At 63.6% G+C, this 23,224-nt stretch overlaps 2 protein-coding genes across 6 annotated transcripts in view; one reads left to right on the top strand and one right to left on the bottom strand.

The window, feature by feature from the left end:
- Window positions 1-484: 484 nt before the first annotated feature.
- Window positions 485-10,986, top strand: NACAD (NAC alpha domain containing). Of its 3 annotated transcripts, XM_042962971.1 has the most exons (9): window positions 485-577; window positions 2,370-7,120; window positions 7,181-8,267; window positions 8,396-8,523; window positions 8,599-8,673; window positions 8,930-9,076; window positions 9,149-9,298; window positions 9,400-9,522; window positions 9,610-10,986. In XM_042962971.1, the coding sequence occupies exons 1-9, from the start codon at window positions 511-513 to the stop codon at window positions 9,622-9,624; spliced, it is 6,543 nt and encodes a 2,180-aa protein (XP_042818905.1). In that variant the 5' UTR covers window positions 485-510; the 3' UTR covers window positions 9,625-10,986. The 3 variants fall into 3 exon arrangements, 2 of the variants coding, with proteins under 2 accessions (XP_042818905.1, XP_042818893.1); XM_042962959.1 differs by having other exon boundaries at window positions 2,370-8,267; XR_006210174.1 differs by lacking the exons at window positions 9,400-9,522; window positions 9,610-10,986 and having other exon boundaries at window positions 2,370-8,267; window positions 8,599-8,653; window positions 9,149-9,239.
- A 48-nt stretch (window positions 10,987-11,034) lies between these two features.
- CCM2 (CCM2 scaffold protein) overlaps window positions 11,035-23,224 on the bottom strand; it is a 41,540-nt gene continuing 29,350 nt past the window's right edge. For 2 of the 3 annotated variants that reach the window (XM_042962986.1, XM_042962992.1), the window contains exons 3-10: window positions 20,203-20,286; window positions 19,604-19,787; window positions 15,941-16,077; window positions 14,606-14,741; window positions 13,525-13,582; window positions 13,231-13,369; window positions 12,243-12,381; window positions 11,035-11,463 (exon numbers count right to left, since the gene is read on the bottom strand). In XM_042962986.1, the coding sequence (XP_042818920.1) occupies window positions 11,183-11,463; window positions 12,243-12,381; window positions 13,231-13,369; window positions 13,525-13,582; window positions 14,606-14,741; window positions 15,941-16,077; window positions 19,604-19,787; window positions 20,203-20,286 (1,158 nt within the window). In that variant the 3' untranslated portion in view covers window positions 11,035-11,182. The remainder of the gene's footprint in view (window positions 11,464-12,242; window positions 12,382-13,230; window positions 13,370-13,524; window positions 13,583-14,605; window positions 14,742-15,940; window positions 16,078-19,603; window positions 19,788-20,202; window positions 20,287-23,224) is intronic. The other variant, XM_042962997.1, reaches the window with a different exon arrangement.

Genomic DNA, 23,224 nt, shown 5'->3' with positions numbered 1-23,224 from the left:
CGGCGAGGACCAGCCAATCAGCGTGGAGCTGCGGCTCCAGCTCACCTCCGGGATGGAGGCAAGGGGTGGGGGGCGCAGGAGGCCGGGCACCAGGACTGCGCCGCCGCCTCCCCCAGAGCGCCCAGGCCCCCGCAGCCCGAGTTCTGGCGACCGTCCCCGCCCCCGCCCCTGCCAGTTCCCGGCTTAGGGGTGATGCTCCATGGGGTCGGGCTCCTCCCGTTAAAGACGGAGATGCTGCGGGAAAGGCGGGGCCGCGCGGCGCGGAAGGAGGGCGCAGCCTGGGTCGAGGGAGGGAGGAAGGCTGCACCCCCACCCGGCGCCTCCCCCCTGCACGGCCCTCCGCAGTGCTCGGAGCGCACGCGCACGCTCACTCGGGGCGCCAGCGGGCGGGGCGCCTCTGACATCATCCGCTGACCCCCACCCCCCGGCCGAGGGGCGGTGGCCGCGCAGGCTCGGCCTGACGGACACACGGACAGACCGGGCACGGAGGGAAGGGCGCGCGGTCAGGCCATGCCCGGGGAGGCTGCCCGCGCCGAGTTGCTGCTGCCGGAGGCGGGCGGGCCCGGGCCCCGCACAGGTGAGGTCTCGCTCCTGCGTGCGTCTCGGCCGCCCTCCGCCTCTCCCCGCCTGTCCCTCTCCGCCCTTCTCTACCCAGCCCCCCTCCCCGTCCCCTCCCGGGTCCTTTTGGAGTCCTGCCCTTTCGAGCACCTGAATCCTGACCCCCCCCCCCGCCCCCACCCAATGCCCCGCAAGTCCCAACTCAGGACTGCGGGGAAGGGCAGGGGGAACCCGGGTGTCCTCCAGGAGCCAGAGGGGCCTTGTGGGGATCATCCCCCAGCTCTGGGGCTCGCGGGCCCACCGCCCGCCCTCTGGGCCGCCGCCCCATTGTCTTCGAGGAGCCCAGGGTCAGGCAGTCCTGGGCGGCTCAGGTCTCAGCTGAACCCTCAGATGCCTGAAGGCCGCCCCAGCGCCGGTGACTGGTCGGGCCTGGGTCTGCGGAGCAGGACTGGAGCTGGAGCCTGGGGAAGGCAGAGGGGCCGCTGTGAGCCGGGGTGCCCTGGGGGAGCAAGGTCTGGGGAACTAGGGCCGGGGCGCAGGCCCACATCCTCAGAGAGGCCGGGCCAGCACTGCTGGTGGAGGCTGAGGGGGTCTGCCTGGGTCTGGGAGGGCCAGCCAGGGTGACCAGCCGGAGGTCAGCCATGTGTGGGTCCTGGAGGGCCATGGGCACCTTGCTGTGGATAGAAGTCACCCAGCAATTTGACCAGTCCTGGGCCCAGGGGCCCGGTCTCCCTCTGGGGTCCCGTAAAGTGGATGGAGGCTAGGACTCCCCAGACCCAGGGTCTCAGGCTGGCTCTGCTCAGGCCGCTTGATGACCTTGATGGTTACAAAAACCTTTGACCTTTGGCTTCCCTTCCCCTCCCCCCTTGGCCCAGCTCTGCCCTCTCCCTGCCCCAGTGCAGGTTGGTAAGGGCACCACACTGGCTCGGTGCCAAGAGCCCCGACTCCACCCGACCCCGCCCACCACACCCACCTCCAGGCCCTGGGTGTCTGTCACACTGCAGCCAGCTTGTGAACCCGCTTCTCAGGGTCCCCCCACCACCTGAGAATCCCAGTGGTGTGGCCCAAGGGCCCCGGGCTCAGCCACGGCTGCAGGCCCGCGGGTAGGCCCGGGAGGGGGCTGCCCCTTTGTGAAAGTTTCCTCTCTAGTCCTGGCAAATACTCTACTTTGCAGACAGAAAGCCAGGGCACAGAGGTACTTGGGGGGTGATCGCAGGTGAGCATCATAGAACAGGACCCCCAGAGGCAGCCTCCCTAACACTGCCAGGGGACCCACTCGTGTGTTCCTGGGCAGGGGGGGGAGCCCTTCCAGCCCCCCGTGACTCCCCAGGGCCCGTCCCCACTGCAGCGCTGCCCCCGCTGTGTGCTCCAGCCCAGGGCCTGTCCCGTCAGCTCTGGGAGCAGGTACGGGGCAGGGCCGGCTACAAGCAGGCAGGCTGGCCTCAGGTGCCCACGGGGCAGTGAGGAGAGGGATGAGGAAGAGGGCCCGGGCCCCCGCCTCACAGGAGCTGTGAGGCCTTCATTGTCCCAGGGCAGTTGAATGCGGAGGCCTCGCCCTAGAGGTCACGAGAGGTCACAGACTGAGGGCAGGGGGCCAGCCAGCTGGCACCCAAGGAGACGGGTACCAGCCTCACCCCTGCAGAGCCTCAGAGAGAAGCCCATTAGTGTGTTCGGCTGACCCCCTGCCACTCCCCATCCCCCCCGTTGCTGCTGTGCTGCGCCCCACGCCAGATGGTGCGGCCCCAGGTCACTCTCCCACCCGCCCTGCACTCCACACCCCGTACCCTCCTCACGCCCTTCTCTTCCCACAGAGTCATCCTGTGATGTGGCCTCGGCCTCCACCCCTAGAGGGGACCGGCTGGAGCACTGTGCCCTGAGCCCGGGTCCTGGCGGCCTGGCCCTCGAGTTCCTACCCAGCAAGCCGGGCACCCGGCCCCCGCCGGAGGGAGCCAGCTGGGATGCGGGGCCGCGCGGCACCCCCTCCGCCTGGGCGGTCCCCGCAGAAGGCAGCCCCAGCCCTGGGCCACCCGAAGCCCGGCCCGCCGGGGGTCCCCCTCCAGCCACCCTGGAGCCCCGGATCGTGATGGGCGAGGAGACCCGCCGGGCGCCCCCGCCACCCAGGGCAGCCCTGCCAGAGCTCAGGGACCGGGAAGGTGGGCATCCCAGCCTGAACCCACCCTCCGAGTTGTGTTCTCAGGGTGACTCTCCTGTGCCTTGCCCTGCCCCAGACCCCGACTCCTACTTCACGCCTCCCTCCACCCCCACCGAGACCACCTGTGCCCTGCTCCTCGGCGCAGGGCCCCGCAGGGACGCCCGGGACACCCAGGCTGAGCTGGGGGACTCGCCGCCAGCCTCGCCCTCGGGCTCTTACATCACAGCGGACGGCGACAGCTGGGCCTCGTCCCCGTCCTGTTCCCTGAGCCTACTGGTCCCGCCCGAAGGGCTGGACGTCCCCTCAGGCTGGGGCTTCTCCCCGCCGGGGTCTGTGGCAGACGAGCAGGAGCCGTCCCCTGCCGGGCCCCCAGGGCCCCCGTCCCCGGAGTCCAGCATCTCGGCAGACAGCAGCTCTTCCTGGGGCCAGGATGGCCACTTCTTCGAGCTGGACTTCCTGGCCAACGACCCAATGATCCCCGCCTCCCTCCTGCCTTTCCGGGGCAGCCTCCTCTTCCAGGTGGAGGCCGTGGAGGTGACGCCGAGGGCCCCTGAGGAGGAGGAAGAGGAGGAGGAAGAGGAGGAGGAGGAGGAGGACAGCCGGGACTCTGCAGGGGACCCAGCCGGGGAGGGCGAGGATGACAGCACGTTCGCCTCCTCCCTGCAGTCACTGTCTGACCTCTCCATCACCGAGGGCATGGACGAGGCCTTCGCCTTCCGGGACGACACCTCAGCGGCCTCGTCCGACCCCGATTCTGCCTCCTATGCGGGGGCAGACGACGAGAGGCTGTACAGCGGGGAGCCCCATGCGCAGCCCGCCACCCTGCTCCAGGATGGCCCTGGGGGGCTGCCCGCTCCTGGGATCTCTGAGGGAGAGGCCGGCCGGGCCATGGAGGGCCACGAACCGGGTGCCCAGGAGACAGGGGCGGTCCCTGCTCCCGCCCTGCAGGAAGCCCCAGGCCACCCCTGGGTGACCTCGCAGGCCTGGGGGGAAGAGGAGGGCTCCGTCCTGGGCCCAGCGCCTGTTGCCACAGTCACACTTCAGCCCCTGCAGTTGGAGGACGGCGCTGCCGTAGGCCTGGCCCCTTGCACTGCCCCAGAAGAGGGGGACCTCACACCAAGCCCAGACTCTCCGCAGACCCTGAAGCAAGAAGCAGGCCAGGACCCTGACTCTGTGGCCCCAGCCCGGCCCCCACAGGACACAGGCCTCCCCTTGGGCCGGGGGCCTGCCGCTGTGGCCAGGCTTCAGAAGCTGCACGTACACACCCCAAGGATCAAGCCTGTGGTCACTGCAGCCCAGCAGGAAGGACAAACAACCTTGGAACCGAGGCCGGCACCTGAGGAGAGGGACACAAGACACGCTGGAGGCCTGGAGCCTTCGGCCTGGAACCAAGCCCAGCTGGAAGGCGTGGAGCCAGCTGCAGACACTGGTACACTCTGGGCCTCAAGGGGAACTGCAGGCACCCCCAAGTCTGCCACGGAGGCCGCACAACCCCCACAGCCTGCCACGAAGACCCCAGAATGCCCCAAGGTTGCCACGGAAGCCCTGGAGCACCCCAAGACTACCACAGAGGCCCCAGAACACCCTGAGCCTGTCCCAGAGGCCCCAGAACACCCTGAGCCTGTCCCAGAGGCCCCAGAACACCCTGAGCCTGTCACTGAGACCCCAGGACACCCTGAGTCTGTCCCAGAGGCCCCAGAACACCCTGAGCCTGCCATGGAGACCCCAGAACATCCTGGGCTTGCCACAGAAGCCCCAGAACATCCTGGGTCTGTCATGGAGACCCCAGAACACCCTGAGTCTGTCACTGAGACCTCAGGACGCCCTGAGTCTGTCACAGAGGCCCCAAGACACTCTGAGCCTGTAACAGAGGCCCCAGAACACCCTGAGCCTGTCACAGAGACCCAAGAACTTCCTGGGTCTGCCACGAAGACCTCAGAAAACCCTGAGTCTGTCACTGAGACCCCAGGACGCTCTGAGCCTGTAACAGAGGCCCCAGAACACCCTGAGCCTGTCACAGAGACCCAAGAACATCCTGGGTCTGCCACGGAGACCCCAGAACCCTCTGAGCCTGCCACAGAGGTCCCGGAACATCCTGGGTCTGCCATGGAGACCCCAGAACACCCTGAGTCTGTCACCGAGACCCCAGAACACCCTGAGCCTGTCCCAGAGGCCCCAGAACACCCTGAGCCTGTCCCAGAGGCCCCAGAACATCCTGGGTCTGCCATGGAGACCCCAGAACACCCTGAGTCTGTCACTGAGACCCCAGGACACCCTGAGTCTGTCCCAGAGGCCCCAGAACACCCTGAGCCTACCATGGAGACCCCAGAACATCCTGGGCCTGCCACAGAGACCCCAGAACATCCTGGGCCTGCCACAGAGGCCCCAGAACATCCTGGGTCTGTCACGGAGACCCCAGAACACCCTGAGTCTGTCACTGAGACCCCAGGACACCCTGAGTCTGTCACAGAGGCCCCAGAACATCCTGGGTCTGCCATGGAGACCCCAGAACACCCTGAGTCTGTCCCAGAGGCCCCAGAACACCCTGAGCCTGCCACAGAGGCCCCAGAACATCCTGGGTCTGTCACAGAGACCCCAGAACACCCTGAGTCTGTCACTGAGACCCCAGGACACCCTGAGTCTGTCACAGAGGCCCCAGAACATCCTGGGCCTGTCACCGAGACCCCAGGACACCCTGAGTCTGTCACAGAGGCTCCGGAACATCCTGGGCCCGTCACCGAGACCCCAGAACACTCTAAGCCTGTCACAGAGGCTCTGGAACATTCTGAGCCTGTCACAGAGGCCCCAGAATGCTCTGAGCTTGCCACAGAAGCCCCAGAACACTCTGAGCCTGTCACAGAGGCTCCAGAACACCCTGAGTCTGTCACAGAGACCCCAGAACACCCTGAGCCTGTCACAGAGACCCCAGAACATGCTGGGCCTGTCACCGAGAGCCCAGACCACTCTGAGCCTGTCACAGATGCCCTGGAACATTCTGAGCCTGTCACAGAGATCCTGGAACATCCTGGGCCTGCCATGGAGGCCCCAGAATACCCTGAGGCTGTCACAGAGGCCCTGGAACATCCTGGGCCTGTCACCAAGACCCCAAAACACTCTGAGCGTGTCACAGAGGCCCTGGAACATTCTGAGCCTACCACAGATGCTCTAGAACTTCCTGAACCTGCTATGGAGGCCCTGGAGCACCCCAAGACTACCACAGAGGCCCCAGAACACCCTGAGTCCATCCCAGAGACCCCGGAACATCCTGGCCCTGCCACAGAGGCCCTAGAACATTCTGAGCCTGCCACAGAGACCACAGAATGCCCTGAGGCTGCAACTGAGACCCAGGAACACCCTGAGCCTGCCACGGAGGCCCCAGAACACCCAGAGCCTGCCACGGAGGCCCCGGAACACCCAGAGCCTGCCACGGAGGCCCCGGAACACCCAGAGCCTGCCATGGAGGCCCCAGAACACCCACAGCCTGCCAGGGAGGCCCCAGAACACTCAGAGCCTGCTATGGAGGCTCTGGAGCACCCCAAGACTACCACAGAGACCCCAGAACACCCTGAGTCCATCCCAGAGACCCCGGACCATCCTGGGCCTGCCATGGAGGCCCCAGAATACCCAGAGCCTACCACAGAGGCCCTGGAACATTCTGAGCCTACCACGGAGACCACAGAATGCCCTGAGGCTGCAACTGAGACCCGGGAACAGCCTGAGCTTGCCACGGAGGCCCCAGAACAGCCTGAGTCTGGCACGGAGGCCCCAGAACAGCCTGAGCCTGGCACGGAGGCCCCGGAACAGCCTGAGCCTGGCACGGAGGCCCCGGAACACCCTGAGGCTGGCACGGAGGCCCCAGAACAGCCTGAGCCTGCCACAGAGGCCCCGGAACACACTGATCCTGCCAAGGAGGCCCCGAAACACCCAGAGCCTGCCACGGAGGCCCCGGAACACCCTGAGCCTGCCAAGGAGGCCCCAGAACACCCAGAGCCTGCCACGGAGGCCCCGGAACACCCAGAGCCTGCCACGGAGGCCCCGGAACACCCAGAGCCTGCCAAGGAGGCCCCGGAACACCCAGAGCCTGCCACGGAGGCCCCGGAACACCCTGAGCCTGCCACGGAGGCCCCGGAACACCCAGAGCCTGCCACGGAGGCCCCGGAACACCCAGAGCCTGCCAAGGAGGCCCCGGAACAGCCTGAGCCTGCCACAGAGGCCCCGGAACACCCAGAGCCTGCCACGGAGGCCCCGGAACAGCCTGAGCCTGCCACGGAGGCCCCGGAACAGCCTGAGCCTGCCACGGAGGCCCCGGAATGCCCAGAGCCTGCCACGGAGGCCCCGGAACACCCTGAGCCTGCCACGGAGGCCCTGGAATGCCCTGAGCCTGCCGAACGCCCTGAGCCTGCCCCGGAGGCCCCGGAACACCCAGAGCCTGCCCCGGAGGCCCCGGAACACCCTGAGCCTGCCACGGAGGCCCCGGAACACCCAGAGCCTGCCCCGGAGGCCCCGGAACACCCTGAGCCTGCCACGGAGGCCCCAGAACACCCAGAGCCTGCCACGGAGGCTCTGGAACATTCTGAGCCTGCCATGGAGGTCCTGGAACTCCCTCGGCCTATCGTAGCAGCCCTAGAACCTCCAGAACCTGCCAGAGAGGCCCTAGAATGCCCTGAGCCTGCCACGGAGGCCATGGCCCCACCCACTCCTGTCTCTGCTGGAGAGGAAGCAGTGGCGGTCCTGTTGGCACCTGAGCAGGGAACCCATCCCGGGGCCCGTGTGCGCACTGCCCACACAGCTGGGTCCTGCTCAGCCCCAAAGGAGGCCCTAGGGGGTGAGAATTGCCGGGCTGGGGGCCTTGAGCCAGCACCCCAGGGGGCTAGGAGGGCACATCCTGCCGCTCGCCCTGAGGTAGGCCAAAGAGCAAACCAGGGGCTCGGGTTTCCCCTTGCTGTGACCTCGGAGGCGGGGCCGGGCTCCAGTGCAGAGTCCCCACTGAGGTCCGCATCCAGGCCAGGCAGGGGCTGCCCCAAAGAGCCTACCCCACATGCACCAGCACCCTGTCTGCAGCGGGAGCCCGTGCCGGGCCCGGGAAGTGGAGCATGGGCGCAGGTGGCACCAGGAGCCCCCAGCTCGTCCCCAGCACAGTCCTTGGAGAGCCCTGCCGGAGGCCCACCCAGCGTGCCCCGGGACAGGGTCCTCGGCCCCGAGCCCTCTGCTCCCCGTGTCCCCACAGAGGCACTCCTTGCTCCCTGCCCTTGCCAGGGCCCCAGGGAAGACTCGGTGGAAGGCAAGGAGCCCTCGGGCTCTCCGGGCCTCCAGCCACCACGGGCAGGAGCCCAGCGGGCGGCAGCTACCTTCTCAGGAACCACAAAGCCTCCAGGGGCCGGGCATCGTGTAGGCCTCCTGCCCCACTCCCCCCTCCTCAGCCCCAAAACGGCCCCTGTGGGGGACACCCATGCCAAAGACCAGGCCTGGAGGCTCTCGCCCCCCTGCCAAGTGCCTCCTGGCCCTCGAGGGCTCCCGGCCGCCGAGCAGCAGGATGACCAGGACAGCCTGGAGGAAGGTGAGTGGGGGGCAGGGGAGGACACAGCCGGAGCGCAGTCCTGAGCAGGGCACCAGAGTGGGTGGGTGGGCGGGCTATGGGGCCAAGTCAGAAGGCAGAGGCCTTCTTCACACCTCCCCCCTCCCCAGACTCGCCACCCAGGGCCCCGGGATCCGGCCAGGGATCGGCCCAGCACTCCGACAGCCATGGGGAGTCGTCAGCAGAACCAGAGGAGCAGGAACTGTCGGGAGCACAGGGCGCACAGTGCCCAGCTCAGGTGCCCGGCCAGGGGGGAGGGCGCACCCCTGGAAGGGCATCCCCTACTCAGGGGCTCAGACCCTGTCCTCCCCAGGCCCCCGCCAGCGGTGGCAGCGAGGAGACCGTCGCCAAAGCCAAGCAGAGTCGCAGTGAGAAGAAGGCCCGAAAGGTGGGTGGGGGGGCCGGCCACTTAAGGGGACCCCTCAGAGCCAATGGCCGACGAGCCGTCGAGTAAACGCAGTCCCGGACACCGGTGCGAAGCTGGGGCCCCATGTACGCCCGGGGCAGGGTGGGCCCAAAGCCCACAGAGGGTCCCCCAGAGTCAGCGGCAGAGCCCCCCTTCCCCCGTCGGCGTGCTGCACCCCCACCCCAGCCTGGGACCCCCCCCCGGCCGATGCCCGGGTCTGAGCCCACTGTGCCCCCAGGCGATGTCCAAGCTGGGCCTGCGGCAAATCCAGGGGGTCACCAGGATCACCATCCAGAAGTCCAAGAACATCCTCTTTGTCATCGCCAAGCCTGACGTCTTCAAGAGCCCGGCCTCGGACACCTACGTGGTCTTCGGGGAGGCCAAGGTCTGGCCGGCCCAGGGTGGGGGTGGGGACTCGGGGCGGGGGCCTGGCTGACAGCCGTGCCCCCTGCTGCAGATCGAGGACCTGTCCCAGCAAGTGCACAGAGCCGCCGCCGAGAAGTTCAAAGTGCCCACGGAGACTTCCGCCCTGGTTCCCGAGTCCACGCCAGGGCCGCTAGTGAGGCCCGAGTGTGAGGAGGAGGAGGAGGAGGAAGAGGAGGAGGAGGTGAGGCCCAGGGACACAGGGGGGCCAGGGGCTCTCGGGGCTCTTCCCGGGGAGGGGGCAGCCCCAGAACCTGCCTGCTCACCTCCCCCCACCCCGCCCAGGTGGACGAGGCAGGGCTGGAGCTCCGGGACATCGAGCTGGTGATGGCGCAGGCCAACGTGTCGAGGGCCAGGGCCGTGCGGGCCCTGAGGGACAACCAGAGTGACATCGTCAACGCCATCATGGTGAGCGGCCGGCCCCTTCCCAGACCCCTGTCGCTGGCCCTGCCGGGCCCCTCCCCAGCCTGCCCTGTCTTTCTGCATTTCCCACAGGAGCTCACCATGTAGCTGCCGACCGCCACCCGCCCGCCACGGATCCATCCCCACCCCCAGCTGTGCTGCTCAATAAATGGGTGTCTCCTCAGAGCCTCTGCTCTTGCTCCAAAGTCCCAGGCAGGCTGCGGCCACATGGCATTTGTGAAGGGGAGACACTTCCTGGACCCATGCAGAGCCCCAGGAGAGCGGGGGGGGTCTCCCCTCCCATGTCCTACAGGGTAGAGGTCTGTCCCCTGTGTTCGTAAAGGCTGGTGTGCCCACCCACTCATGTCCCAGAAATGGTGGCCTCCCCATGCCCCTGGAGGGTGGGTGTCCTCTCCCTCTGTCCCCAGAGGTCAGGGCTCTGTTCCCACATGTCCCACAGAATGGGGGTCCTGTGTCCACCCCCAAGTGGGGCTCTGTCCCCACGTGTCTCTGGAGGGTGGGAGTCCTCCCCCGTCTCCCAGGGGGGAGGCCCATCTATGTCCAGGGTGCCTCACCTGCCCAGAGAATGTGGGCAGTCACGAAGGCGTGGGCCTGGGGATGGGAGTTTCGGGAAGGAACCCCCAGACTCAGGGGCTCTGGATGATCAGCTGCGGAAAGGCATTTGCTGGGGCAGTGGGTCCCCAAAGTCCTTGGCCCCTCACTGCGCCCGGAATGGCCATGCAGCCTCTCCACATTTTCTCCAAAGTCCAGGGACCCACTGAGTGGGGCCACATGGGAGCGGGGCCCGCAGAGGGGAGGGAGCCGTTCCTGCCATCCACACAGGACACTTAGGCCAGGGCCTGTCATGTGGCCACCTCCCCCACCCCCACTATGGCCACTCAGACCCATAGTGGGCTGGGGAGAGGCTGGCCCCGACTGGATGTCCCCTTAGCTCTGCCTGCCCGGGCCCACGACCAGTTCCCAGACAGCGCAGGCCAGAGCCAAGAATGAGACCCCTCTTTGCATCCCAACCTGCTGCTGGGACCCCTGCCTCCCTGGAAGCTGAGGGCCCTGTCCTCCCTCCTTGGGGACCCAGCACCCACCCAGCTCAGCCTGGAGCTTCTTACACATGCTGCCAGGGGTCTCCCCGGGCAGAGGCATCTCCTGGGTGAGGAGGGGCTCTCCACCTGACCCTCCTGCACTACAATCTCCAGGCCCCGACCCCAGGGTGGGTCACCCCTGCTGCCTCCCCATGTGCCAAGGGCACAGGAGGGGCCCAGCCAAGAAAGACCTAGGACGCAGTGCCGATGGCCCCCTGAAAACCAGGACCCTGGGCTCTCAGGGTGGAGAAAGGGGGACAGGTTTGGGGTGGGACCACCTGTGACAGCAGGGAGACCAAGGAACCGGGGACTCAGGTGAGGGGTCACACCAGCACCTGCTGCCCCAAGAGCCAAAGGGCAGCCACCCCAGGCCCCCAGCCCCCCACCCACCAGATGACAAGCACACCAGGACCACGGATGAATCGTTCACATCGCAGTAAACTTCTTTGAAGGTCTCTGAGGGTTTCGACAGGAACGTCGTGTGCAAAACCAAAGGGACCCCCAGGATCCCTCCAGGGACAGGCCCGTGCACCGGCGCCCCAGGGCGCGTCCTTCACAGTAGAGGGTCAGGCCGAGTCCCGGTCCATGCTGCAGCCCAGAGCCTCGATGTCGTTGCTGATGTCCGAAATCATGCGGTCCCACTCGTCCCCTTCCGAGGGCGCAGACTGGTCGTCCGAGCTGCCCGTGGCCCTGTTCCCAGGGCAGGTGCAGGTGGAGGTGGAGCTCAGCGCCCGCCGGTACCTGCCAAAGCTGTCAGTGATGATGCCCCGGCCATCCTTCACCCCGATGGTCTCGAGAAAGTTCTCGAAGTGCTGGCTGTCCTTCTCTGGGATAAAGGGCCGCAAACCTGTGGACACAGGGTTCGCCTGAGGCTCCTGCCCCGCGTCCAGCCCCGCCCCCCTGGCCCAACAGACGCAGAGGGAGCACCGGCAGGTCCTGGCTCTGCAGCAGGTGGCTGGCCTCCCATCCCTGCCTGGTTCTGGCTGCGGCTGCTCACAGGCCTCTGAGTGCAGAACAGAGGGGGTGGGCGGACCTCCCCCGGCACCTCCCACTCCTCCGTGCGAGGACCAGACACAAAGGAACATGGGGGTGGTAGGGGTGTTTGCGGGTAACTGACCCCAGCGGGGAGGCTGGGGGTCGGCGAGAGCTCGGGCTGGATGTGCCAGGTGGCAGCTTGAACAAACGCACCCTCCCTGGACAGTGGGGGGCAGAGCCCACATCACCGGCTGCCTTCTCCAGGCTCAGGGTTCAGAAGACACAGCCGAGGCGGTCATCCCACAGGGTGTGCATAGTAGGCATGGAGGGCCACATGTCACCCACCCACTGCCTGAGCTCAGGGCCAGCGTCTCAACAAAGGCAGGTCCTTCTACCTGGAAGTGGTGCCTTCGCTTCTCCGCCCAGCGAACTCCTAGTCACCCGCCAAAACCCACTCAAGTGCCACCTTCTTGGAGGAAGCCCCCCCACCCCCAGCAGTCGCTCTGACCTCGCACACAGTCCTGGCTTCCTCAGTCTGGCTCCCGTGGGCAGGTCCTGCCAGTCAACGGAAAGAGCCCTCCAGGCCGACCCACCCTGATCCCATCCTCAATGGAGCCTCCCACACTCCAGCCACACCCCTGCGGGACTCACCCAGCAATAGGAACTTGCGGCTGTCCCCATACAGCTGGCGCAGATTGATGCAGAACTCATGCACTGAGGCCCCATCCCGGTACTCATGCAGCAGCGCCGCGAACTGCTGGATCTCCTGCGAGGACAGCTTGGTGCGCAGCTGCCGGGGGAGGGGGGCGGGGATGAGCGGCACTGCCACAAACCCCGCAGCCCCTTTCCCTCCACACTCGGCCGCAATCCTCCCACACACAAGGCTATGGTCCTCCCCCCTGCAGTCGCCATCCTCCCACACACACGGCTGTGATCCACACACACAGCCGTGATCCTCCCCCATGTGGCCACGGTTCTTCCCCTGTAGCCGCTGTCAACTCCACACTCGGCTGTGCTCCTCCCCACAGCAGCCACTGTCCTCTCTCACACACAGCCACAGTCCTCCCCCCTACAGCCGTGGTCCTCCCTCCCACAGCCACAATCCTCCCCCCACACACAGCTGACTTCCTCCACACAGCCGCGGTCCTACCCCACACACAGCTGTGGTCGTCCCACACACAGCTGTGGTCGTCCCACACACACACGACCGCATTCCTCCCCCCTGCAGCCTCTGTCCTCCCACACTCAGCTGCAGTCCTCCTCCCTGCAGCCGCTGTCCTCCCCCACAGGCATGGTCCTCCCCCCTGCAGCCTCTGTCCCCCCCCCCACACACAGCCGTGGTTCTCCCCCTCTGCAGCTGCTCTCCTTCACCCCCCCTGCAGCCAATGTCCACCCCCGCAGCCACTGTCCTCCCCCGCCCCCACAGCTGCTGATCCCCCCCCCCCCCCGCCGCCCCGCAGCTGCCGTCCTCCTACAGGGAGGGGAACGCTGACCGAGACCCACGAGGAGCCCACCCGGCAGCCCTCCTCTGACCATGAGCGCGCCCTAAGGGTGCGGGCACACAGAGAAGCACACGAGGTCACCAGCAGGGTCCCCTGTCCCTGCTCCCTGCATCCCCCCCCCGCCCCCTTAGGCGCACCGTGAGCATGTAGTCCTGCAGCAGCTCGGTGGCAGTGGCGCTCAGCTCGCTCTCACTGACCGTCTTGGAGTGGGGCGCCGTCTGCATACAGAAGGACAAGGGCGACACGCCGCCTGCGTGCACGCACTCGGGGAAGGAGCTGCAAGGACAGGGGCCATGGGCACGCGGCTCCCCGCCTCTGCCCCGCGCACGCGCCCCACTGCGCCCCGCGGGGGCCCAATGACAGCCAGGGGGCGCCCAGCATGGCAGTCCGGGCGGCTGACAGGAGCCAGGGGCAGTGGGTGGGGTACTCACAACGTGCCCACTTCTGTCTCATACGGCTCCTTCACGTCCACCTTGGTGGAAGAGTCGTCTGCAGGGAGTGCGGAAGAGGCTGCGGGTTACACGGGGAGGGGGCACGGAGACCGGCGGCCCAGCACCTGGCAGAAGATGCGGGCCCCTCCTGGGGGGTCCTGAGCCACACCACCTGCTGCAGGTCTGGGCCTGAGCGCAAGGCTCTGGCCTCAGAGGACGCACCAAGCGGGCGCCTGAACAGTGCTCCCCAGTGGCCAAGGATAAGGGAAACGCAACTTGGGGGCGCCAGCAGCGTCCTCGAGGCTGTGTTGCCCGCTTTGGATGAGGAATTGAATCCCAGAGGTCAGACGACCTGCCCCACATCTCACGGCCGCAGTGCGGGGGGGGGGGGGGGCGGGGGTGCAGAAGCCACAATCAGAGGTGGGTCTGACCCTCAGCCTGGACCCAGGGAGCTCCATGCGGGGACAGCTACTCGCCGAGGACAGAGGCGGCCCCCGGGGGCCTGAGACCCTCACACCGGCAGAGCCTGGTGCACAGCAGCTCCTCGGGAAACACTGGACAGATGACCTCAGGTCCGTGTGATGCAGATCATGAGGAACACGGACACCATTGTGTGCAGCTGGTGAGCTCTGAGAGGGGCGGATGGGACAAGCAAGGGGCATCCCTGGCAGTGGGAACCAATGGACACCCTTGGTGTGCAAAACACAGATATAGTGAGCCAGCCGTGTGCAGGTGAAGCCCATCCTGTGCTCTAGCGCACCTGAAAATGCTCCACAGATACCAGAGGACGTGGTGGCTTCCAAGTGCCCACCACCCAGGCAGCCTTGGTCCTGGAAGAAGCCCTCACCCCGAGAGCAGCAAGGCGTGGGGGTCCTGCCCCATACCCACCCTCCAGCCCCCCGTGCTCCAAGCCCCTCGTGGCCCTCTGTTCAGAGGTCAGTGAAGCAACTGGCTGAGAGAGCGTTCCCTGGCCCCCAGTCATGCAGGATGCCACCAGGCTAGCCAAGGCGGAGGACCTGGCTGCCTTGTCAGGCCACGGATCAACGCCTGACAGCATGGCTGTTTGCCTAGGCCCACGTACCGCTGTGGAGAGACAGGTGGTGGGTGGGTGTCGAGGCCCCGTCAAATATGGCTCGGTCCAGAAAGTCGATGGTGGACTCTGTGTACACAATCTGGAAGACCTGCCCGAGCAGGGAGCACAGCTCCTCAGCAGCGACCTGCAACAAAGCTGGACCCTCCTGGGCGGCTTGCCGGGCACCTGCTTCTCGGGCCCTGGGCCCCCCACCTCTCAGCAGGTCCCCAAGGGGACCAGCCCACGTCCAGAAAGCTCTCTGGACCCGAGGGGCCAGGTGCGTCAGCCGCCAGCCCCCATCTGCTGCCCGGGGCTGCCCAGGTCCCCTTTGCTGCCCGGGGCTCGGGGAGAGCACACAGCTTTACAGGCATGTGGGTCCCGTCGGGGGCAGTTCTGCCCCCGGTCACGGGGTGGTGTCTAGAGGGACCTGCAGTGGGGACAGGCCAGGGACACAGCCCCCTGAGAGCTGCCTGGCTGGAAGGCAGGCAGAGCTGAGAAAGGGCACTGATCAGAGGCTCCTGCGCACCGCGGTCCCCACTAGTCTTACAGACATAAACTAAACTGACGACTACTAAAGAGCTCTCCTAGGCTGCCAGCCCTGAGGCAGCTGGGGGGCCCCAAGCCCACACTCGCCCCTCTCAGGGCACAGCTTGGGGTATGGGAGACCACTGCCCCCATCGGTCTTAGAGAAAAAGGGGTGAGGCCCCTGGAATAAAAAAGCAGCACAGTCTGAAGGCACCAGACTCAGTGTAGCTGGCAGGAGCCTAAGCAGGGCAGTGGGCCGGCATGTGGGAGGAGCCTGGATTGGGATGTGGGAGGGGCCTGCGTCATGGATGTAGGCAGGTTGTGGGAGGGACCAGGGCAGGTTGTGGGAAGGGCATGGGCCGGCATGTGGGAGAAACCTGGATCGGGATGTGGGAGGGGCCTGGGTCATGGATGTAGGTAGGACCTGGGCAGGTTGTGGGAGGGGCCTGGGCCGGCACGTGGGAGGAGCCTGGGTCAGGGTGTGGGCGGGGTCTAGACAGGGGTATGAGCGGAATCTGGATCAGGGTGTGGGCGGACCCTAGGTTGCAGCGTGGGAAGAGTCTAGGTCAGGGTGTGGGCAGAGCCTGCTCAGGGTGTGTGAGGAGCCCCCGGGGTCGGAGGAGTGTAGGAGAAGCCTGGGTCAGGGTGTGGACAGGGTCTGGGTGGGGGGCATCTGGGAGGAGCCTGGTTAGGGTGTGGGAGGGGTCAGAGTCTGGGTTGGGGCGGGGCCTGGGTTGTGGGCGGGGCCTGGGCCAGCTCTAGGAGGCTCAGGGACCTGGTGGGGACAGGTCTAAGTGCCAGGGCCCATCCTCTACCCACCTTGCTCTCGGTCGCCAGGATGACCAGGCAGCACGCCTCCACAGGCCCCACTCCGCTCTCTGACAGGGAGACTGCGGTGAGGCCTCTGGAACTTTCTGCACACAGACTCTGGCTGGGGGAGATGCCAGGGTCCTGGGCTGGGAAGCAACGTTGCAGCAGGTTAGGGCAGGTGTGGAAGCTCAAGAGCAAGCTATGGGCAGCCCCTACCTGGCTCAGGTGAGGGACAGGCCTGCCCCGGGTATGCCCCTCCCTCACCCCCTCTAAACAAAGCGGGTAACAGGTGAGACACGCCTTCACCCTGGGCCGTTGCTCGGCCGCTGCTCACTGAGAATCAGCACCCTGCAGGACCTCCTGGCATCCCCGCTACCGATGACGCAAGCACCTTAGGCTGAGACACGAAATTGCCGATATTCGGCTGCTCTGGATCCACACGAAGAAGGTATTCCCGGGGTTCCATTCACAGTGTCACTGAACCATGGGCATGAACACAACTCCGACAGGAGACAGGGAAACTGAGGCACGGGGGCCGGAAGGGCCGGGCCCAAGGGCATGAGGGGAGCAGAGGCCAGGAGGGAGCCCGGCCCGCACACGCTCCCGCCCACATTTCTAACACCCCACACAGCACCTCCCCAAAGGTGCCCTGGGGCAGACGCAGTGGGGAGGCCCCCGTTGGGCGGCCCGGGAGCAGGAATGGGAGGTGGAGCCTCCCTGATGCTGGGGTGTCTGGGGGCAAGCCCACCTCACCACGGAGGACACCCAAGACTCACACGTGGCCTGACACGGGAACCAGGCAGGAGCCACAGTCGGGACACCTGTGCCCACAGAGACCGGGGCCCTGTAGGGCGGGCAGCACCCCATGTGGGGCCAAGACCCACAAACGCCGCAGTGAGACCCCAGGGCCGCACAGCCCCACGTCGGCACCAGGCACTGCGCATGTCCAATGTGACAAGTCCACCCTGTGGTGCGCATGGAGTGTGAACGACACACAGGGTCTCGGGAAGTACGGAGAAGAACACGTGACGTCTTAATGATGGTTGAACTGGCGACATGCCAGCACCACATCTGGGACACAAAGGACACCTATTTCCCTTGCTTGCTGTCACTGCTGTGGCTACGAGGACAGTCTAAGTAGCTCCATGGCCATTCCCAGGGACGCAGGGTGTACGGCCCCACAGTCAGGTCCAGTGCGCGTGTGCGGTCTCCGACAAGCCCACGTCCGGCCGCCAGCAGCGTCCCCACCAGCCGTCCCACAGCTGCTGCCTCAGATCCCCACCGACCTTCACACATCCACGGAAACCCCTCCACGAGACTGCGCAGTCCGCTCCAGCCCGGTGAGCCTGGACGTCTGGCCCCCGCCCTCCGAGCCGGGCCTGCCACGCGCGGAAGCCCCCACAGCCAGACGTGACCCCCACGCGCCCCTCCCAGCACCTGCGAACCCTGGACCCAAAGAGGCATCCAGAGGCGCTGCACGCGGTAGGCACTTAACAAATGTCAGCTGCCCGTGCCAGCGTGCTGAGGGCCGCTCTGCTCAGGACCTCGTACACAGCATGCCTGGCGCACACAGGAGCCTCGCGGATGTGCAGGCTCACGGTCTTGGGCCTTTGCTGCAGGGCCAGCCACTAAAATGACGAAGATGCCCAGGACACACGGACTCATTCTCTTCCTTCAACTCGAAAGCTCTCAAGTTTTCGTCTCACTTTGCCAAGTGTTGGAGTTCGCTCTCTCCCTTTAGAAAAATCCGTTCCCCATTTCCTAGCAATTGGCTCTAACGATGAACGCAGATGAATGTCCCGCAACACAAGAAACCAGGGGGGCCCGGCTGCCCACCCAGCAGGCTCAACACTGGCAGGCGCTGCTCAGAGGCCGGTCTTCCCACCGCTTGTTGTCCCTCAGGATGCCGCAGACCTTGGGCCTCCCGCGGGACTGTCTGTCCCCAGGCAGGGAAACGGGCGGCCACAGCGGCACCAGGCAGCAGTGGCAGGAGCACTTCCAGCGCCATTTCCTAGGCCAGCCAGCCCCCCCATCTCCCCCCTGGCCCTCCGCCAGTCCCGCAACCTCTGTGCTCTGGTGGTTCATCCGTGAAGCAGGAGAATGGGACCTTCCTCACAGCTTATGTGGAGAGTGCACGAGATGATCCGGGGCCCACACTTTCTACTAGTTTGAGCCACACCAAACCGCCATTTTTATAAATTAAAATGGTTACGTATGGTAAGTTTTGCATCATTCAACCTGAAATAATGCCCATCATTAAACATCAGACGCTCAGCTAAGGCAAGAATAAGCGGATGACAGAGGGGACCTCGATGCACAGTGTGTCAGATCAGGGGTGTGAGTATGAATGTGCCTGATGTGTGGGGTGTGTGGTGTGAACCTGTAAGGTGTCTGTGATATGTTTGGTGTGTGTGTGTCGTGTGAACGTGTCTGGTGTGTGTGCGAGTATATGTAGTGTGTGAGTGTGTGGTGTGAACATGTCTGGTGTGAACGTGTGTGACGTGAACATGGTATGTGTGGTGTGAACGTGTGTGGCATCTGCGGGAATGTCTGTGGTGTGAACGTGTGTGGTGTGAATGTGTGGTGGGAACGTGTGTGATGTGCAGTGTGCGCAGGAGTGCTAAGCCACAGCCGCACAAGCAGAGGGCCTGCCTGTCACTCTCAGGGCAGCCCCCACAAGCCGCTGCAGGTACCGTGTGGTGGCCCCACAGTAGGCCTCCTGGATTCATGGCGGTAACCTCCCGACTGTCCTCGAGAGCCGCCCACACTCAGGGGCGTGTGTGAGAAGCCTCACCCGGAACCGGTCTCTTAAGAAAATCTCTCTCAGATGCCCCACGAACCGCCAACCTCGGGCAGAAAAACAACGTTCCGCCCACACTGCCTAAAGTGTGCTCTGGGTGAACCACCTGGCCCCCCGCAGGCCCTGCTCCCAGGCCCCCTGGAAATGAATGGCTTCAGGACCCCACCGGCCCCCAGAGCACCCAAAGGAGCCCAGGACATCGGTACCGCGGCGCCAACCTCAGATTTCCCCGAGGGGCACAGCTCAAGCAAGACCGTGACTTCTTCCTCATGTCTCAGGGACTGGGTACCAGGCAGAGGCTGCGGCCCCTGGTGGGCGGCCCATGGGGAAAGCCCAGCAGGCAACACTGGGCGCCCATCCCCGGAAGAGGGGTGGGCTAGGTGCAGGGGGCCCACCCCCTGGGGGCGGGTCTTAGGGCCCTCCTGACTCCTACAAGGACACGCGCAGAACGTCTCAAGGACCAGGAGCTCCGTGATGGTGCGGTCTCACCTCTGCACCCAGCTTTGAGAAGCCATGGCCAAAGGCAGAGCCCAAATACTTGGAGGGCTGAGCTGAGGCGCACTTCGTGGCTGTACCGCGCCCGCACACCTAGAGGACACTCCAGTGTCCCAGAGGGGGCAGCACCAGGCACAGCGGCAGGCCCACAGACCCCCAGGGAGAGGGGCCGGCTCAGCACCTCTTTCTCCTGGCCTCCCGGGTCACTGACCTCCGGCCGAAGCTGACCTCAGAGCTAGCAGGGCAGGCCGGAGCAGCAACCCGATGCCGGAGGCACCGTCTCCAGGGCTCCATTGGATTCCCAGACTCACTACCGAGGACCAGGCCGCGGGCTGCGCCCGACAAGGACCCCTTGGCCCCACCTCCCAGGTCCATACCTGTCTTCAGGACCACCAGGTGCGAGGCGTCGTCCCGCACGTAGGACACGGCGGCGATGTCATGGATGGGGACCCTGAGGATGGTGTCTTCCCCGTCCCGCCAGGCCAGCTTGACATTGTAGGCAGACAGGCTGATCACAGCGTCGTGCTCCTGGGTCAGGTGTCCGGGGAGCTGATGGGCTCTCTGGAAGGTACCACAGCATCAGAAGCGCAGGCCCGGCCGTGGCCCCAGGAGCCCCACGGCGTGTAGAGGCCGGGACTCGCCCTACGGCATAGCCACGCGTGCTCCAGGAGCTCTGTGGCTTCTGGAGCTGCCTGGGTTCAGACTACAGCGTGTGCTTTACCTATCTTGGAAATGTGATTTCCAGAAACAGCCCCAGGCCACAAGGAAGAATAAAGTTCATGTTCGGACAGAAACAGTCTTTATGGCCAAGAGCCAAGCGCACCCATAACATGACGGGACAGGGCCATCGCTCACGGCCACGGAGGCCCAGTGTCAGAGGACCAAGAGCTGGTGTCACAGTATGAGGGTCAGAGGCCAGAGCTAGGAGCTGGAGCAGAGGGAGGGTCAGAGGTCAGGGTCAGGGGGATGGGGTTACCTTTGCATTGTCTATGAAATGCAGGATTTCGGTCCTACTGGAGGGATTCAGGTATCCTGGTATGGACGTTAACTGACCTAAGTACTGAGAGAAAGCGAGGAGAGAAGCCGCTGTGAGGAAGGGAAAGGAAGGGAAGATCAGCCGGCGTGGATATGCAGAGGGCACAGCCCGGCCTCCACCTTCCGCCACCAGGCCTGCTGGCCAGGCTCGGGGCGGAGGCCCCCCGAGGAAGCACACCCTGAGCTCCTGGGGAAACCCTGTTGGCGGAGGAGACGCTCCCACACACCCCGCCGTCCTGCACTCTGAGCAGAGCGTTCTGTTCTCCGTGACAAGGGCCTTCCCGCAAGGAGAACTCGCTTCCTAGCACCAGAGCCACCAGGGACGGGAACCCCCGACTCCGGCCCCCAGCCTTCTCTCCGGAAGAGGAAGCAAAGTGAGAGGCATGTGTGGCCGTGGCAGCACAGGGGCACAGGCTCGCGGGAGGGTGCAGGCAGACCAGCCACGGGATGAGAGTGCACCCCGCCCCCACACGTCGACCTCCAGCCAGATCAACACGCAACCTCACACGCATGGCGTGTCTACCTCCGTTCCTTCTACCTGATACATCCTGTCCAGCTTCCAACAAAAAGTCACGGGGCACGCTGAGAGGCAGAAACACTGTTTGAACGGACAGGGCAAGCATCACAGCCAGATGCAGACGCGCCAGAGCTGTTCTCAGGAACCGCCAGACCCAGAGCTCAAAGCAGCGTGCCTGGTACGCTAAGGGCTCCAACAGAAAAAGTGGACATCGCTCATCATGGGTGATGTGAGCAGAGACACGGAAATTCCAAATATGCATCAATGGGAAACATGGATGATCAAAAACACCACGACAGAGATGAGGACCAAAGAGCGCCTTTGACAGACACGTCAGCAGGCTGGACACGGCCACGGGAAGAATCGGTGAGCGTGGAGGCATGTCAGCCAGAACGCAGAAAAAGAGGCCGAAGCATGAAGAAGATGGGACAGGATATCAAAAAACGGTACGAAAATGACAAGAGGTACACCATACATGTCGCGGGACCACCAGGAGAAGAAGAGAAAGAAGAAGAAATATCTGACGCCGGAACGACCCCCACACCAAACCACAGACTCGGAAAGCTCAGGGAACACCAAGCAGGACGTAGAGGCAGAAGAGAGGAGCGAGATAAAGGAAAAACCCTACACCTCGGCATTTCATATTCACCCCATAAAAAATCAAGGACAAAGAGAAGAACTTAAAGTAAGCCATGGGAGAACAGTACATCCCTACCGAGGAACAGGCCAAGGAAGGACATCAGACTTCTCCAGACACCAGGCCCACAGGAGAGGAATGAAACACTCAGGTGTGGAAAGAATCCCATCAACCTACAACTCTGTATCCACTGAGCCTGTCCCTTGAAGCAAAGGGGAAAAAAAAACCTGTCTCCAACAAACAAAATTGGAGGGATGTAATGGTTACCTGGCAAGAGACGTTAAAAGAATGTATTCAGAGAGTTCAAATAAAATCAGAGAAGGCAGAAAAAGAATAGAAGGCCAAAAACCAAAACAGAGAAAAGAAGCAAAGAACAAGGGCAATGAATATACACAGCTACAAATATGATAGACATGAATCCAAGTGTCAGAATCATCACTTTAAATGTGGCAGTTTGCATATACCGATTAAAAGACAAAGACTGTCAGACTCAATACAAAATTCAAGACCCAGGAATGCCTGGCTGGCTCCGTTGGTAGAGCATGTAACTCTTGATCTTGGGGTCATGAGTTCAAGCCCCAACTGGACACAGAGCTTGCTAAAAATAAAATTTTAATTCAAGACCCAACTCTAAGTTGACTACAAGAAACCCCCTTTAAAGAGGGGCCTTAGGGGGTGCCTGGGTGGCTCAGTCAGTTGGGTGTCCGACTTCAGCTCAGGGTCATGATCTCGCGGTCTGGTCTGTGAGTTCAGGCCCCGCATCAGGCTCTGTGCTGACAGCTCGGAGCCTGGAGCCTGCTTCTGATTCTGTGTCTCCCTCTCTCTCTCTGCCCTTCCCCTGCTCTCTCTCTCTCTCTCTCAAAAATAAACATTAAAAAAAAAAAATTTAAGAGGGGCCTTGGGGGGGCCTCTGGGTAGCTCAGTCAGTTAAGTGACCAACTTCAGCTTGAGTCATGATCTCACGGTACATGGGTTCAAGCCCCACATCAGGTTCTGTGCTGACAGCACAGAGTCTGCTTCACTCCTTCTCTCTCCCTCTCTCTCTGCCCCACCCCAGCTTGTGCTCTCTCAAAAAAAAAAAAAAAAAAAAAAAAAAAAAGTAAAACACAAAGGGGCCTTGGGTGGCTCAGTTGGTTGGGCAACCAACACTTGATTTTGGCTCAGGTCATGATCCCAGGGTCATGGGATCAAGCTCCATGCCTTAAGATCCTCTCCCTGCCCACCCCCTAACCCCCACCACTCCTCTCCCTGGTTTGTGCGCACACAGTCTCTCTAAAAAAAAAAAAAAATTTTTTAAAGTGGGGCCTTACATAATGAAAACAGTTCTCTAAGATGTGGCAATCCTTAACATATACGTACCCAAAAACAGAGCATCAAAATACACAGGGCAAAAACTAAGAACTGCAAGGAGAAATAAATGAATCTACAACTGTAACCAGAGGCTTCAACCCCCTCTCTATCAGAAATGGAAAGACTCAGCAGGCAGAAAATCAGTGAGGACACAGGTGAACTCAACACCCTCAATCAACAGGATATAACTGGTATCTACAGACGACTTCAACGGACAGCTGTAGAGCACACATTTTTCCTAAGCTCACGTGAACATTCACCAAGGGGCAGCACATTCTGGGCCATCAAATACACCTTAAATTTAAAAGACTACAAACCGCACACAGTATGTTCTCAAATCACAATGAAATTCTTTGCAAGACCCAACTATCAAAATTCACATAAAGAGAAATGGATAATCTGAATAGGCATAATAGATCTATTACAGTAATTGATTCAATTTAAAACCTTCTAAAACAG

Source organism: Panthera tigris, chromosome A2 (assembly GCF_018350195.1).
Source record: "Panthera tigris isolate Pti1 chromosome A2, P.tigris_Pti1_mat1.1, whole genome shotgun sequence".
NCBI lineage: Eukaryota > Metazoa > Chordata > Mammalia > Carnivora > Felidae > Panthera > Panthera tigris.
This window is presented reverse-complemented; position numbering and strand designations above follow the sequence as displayed.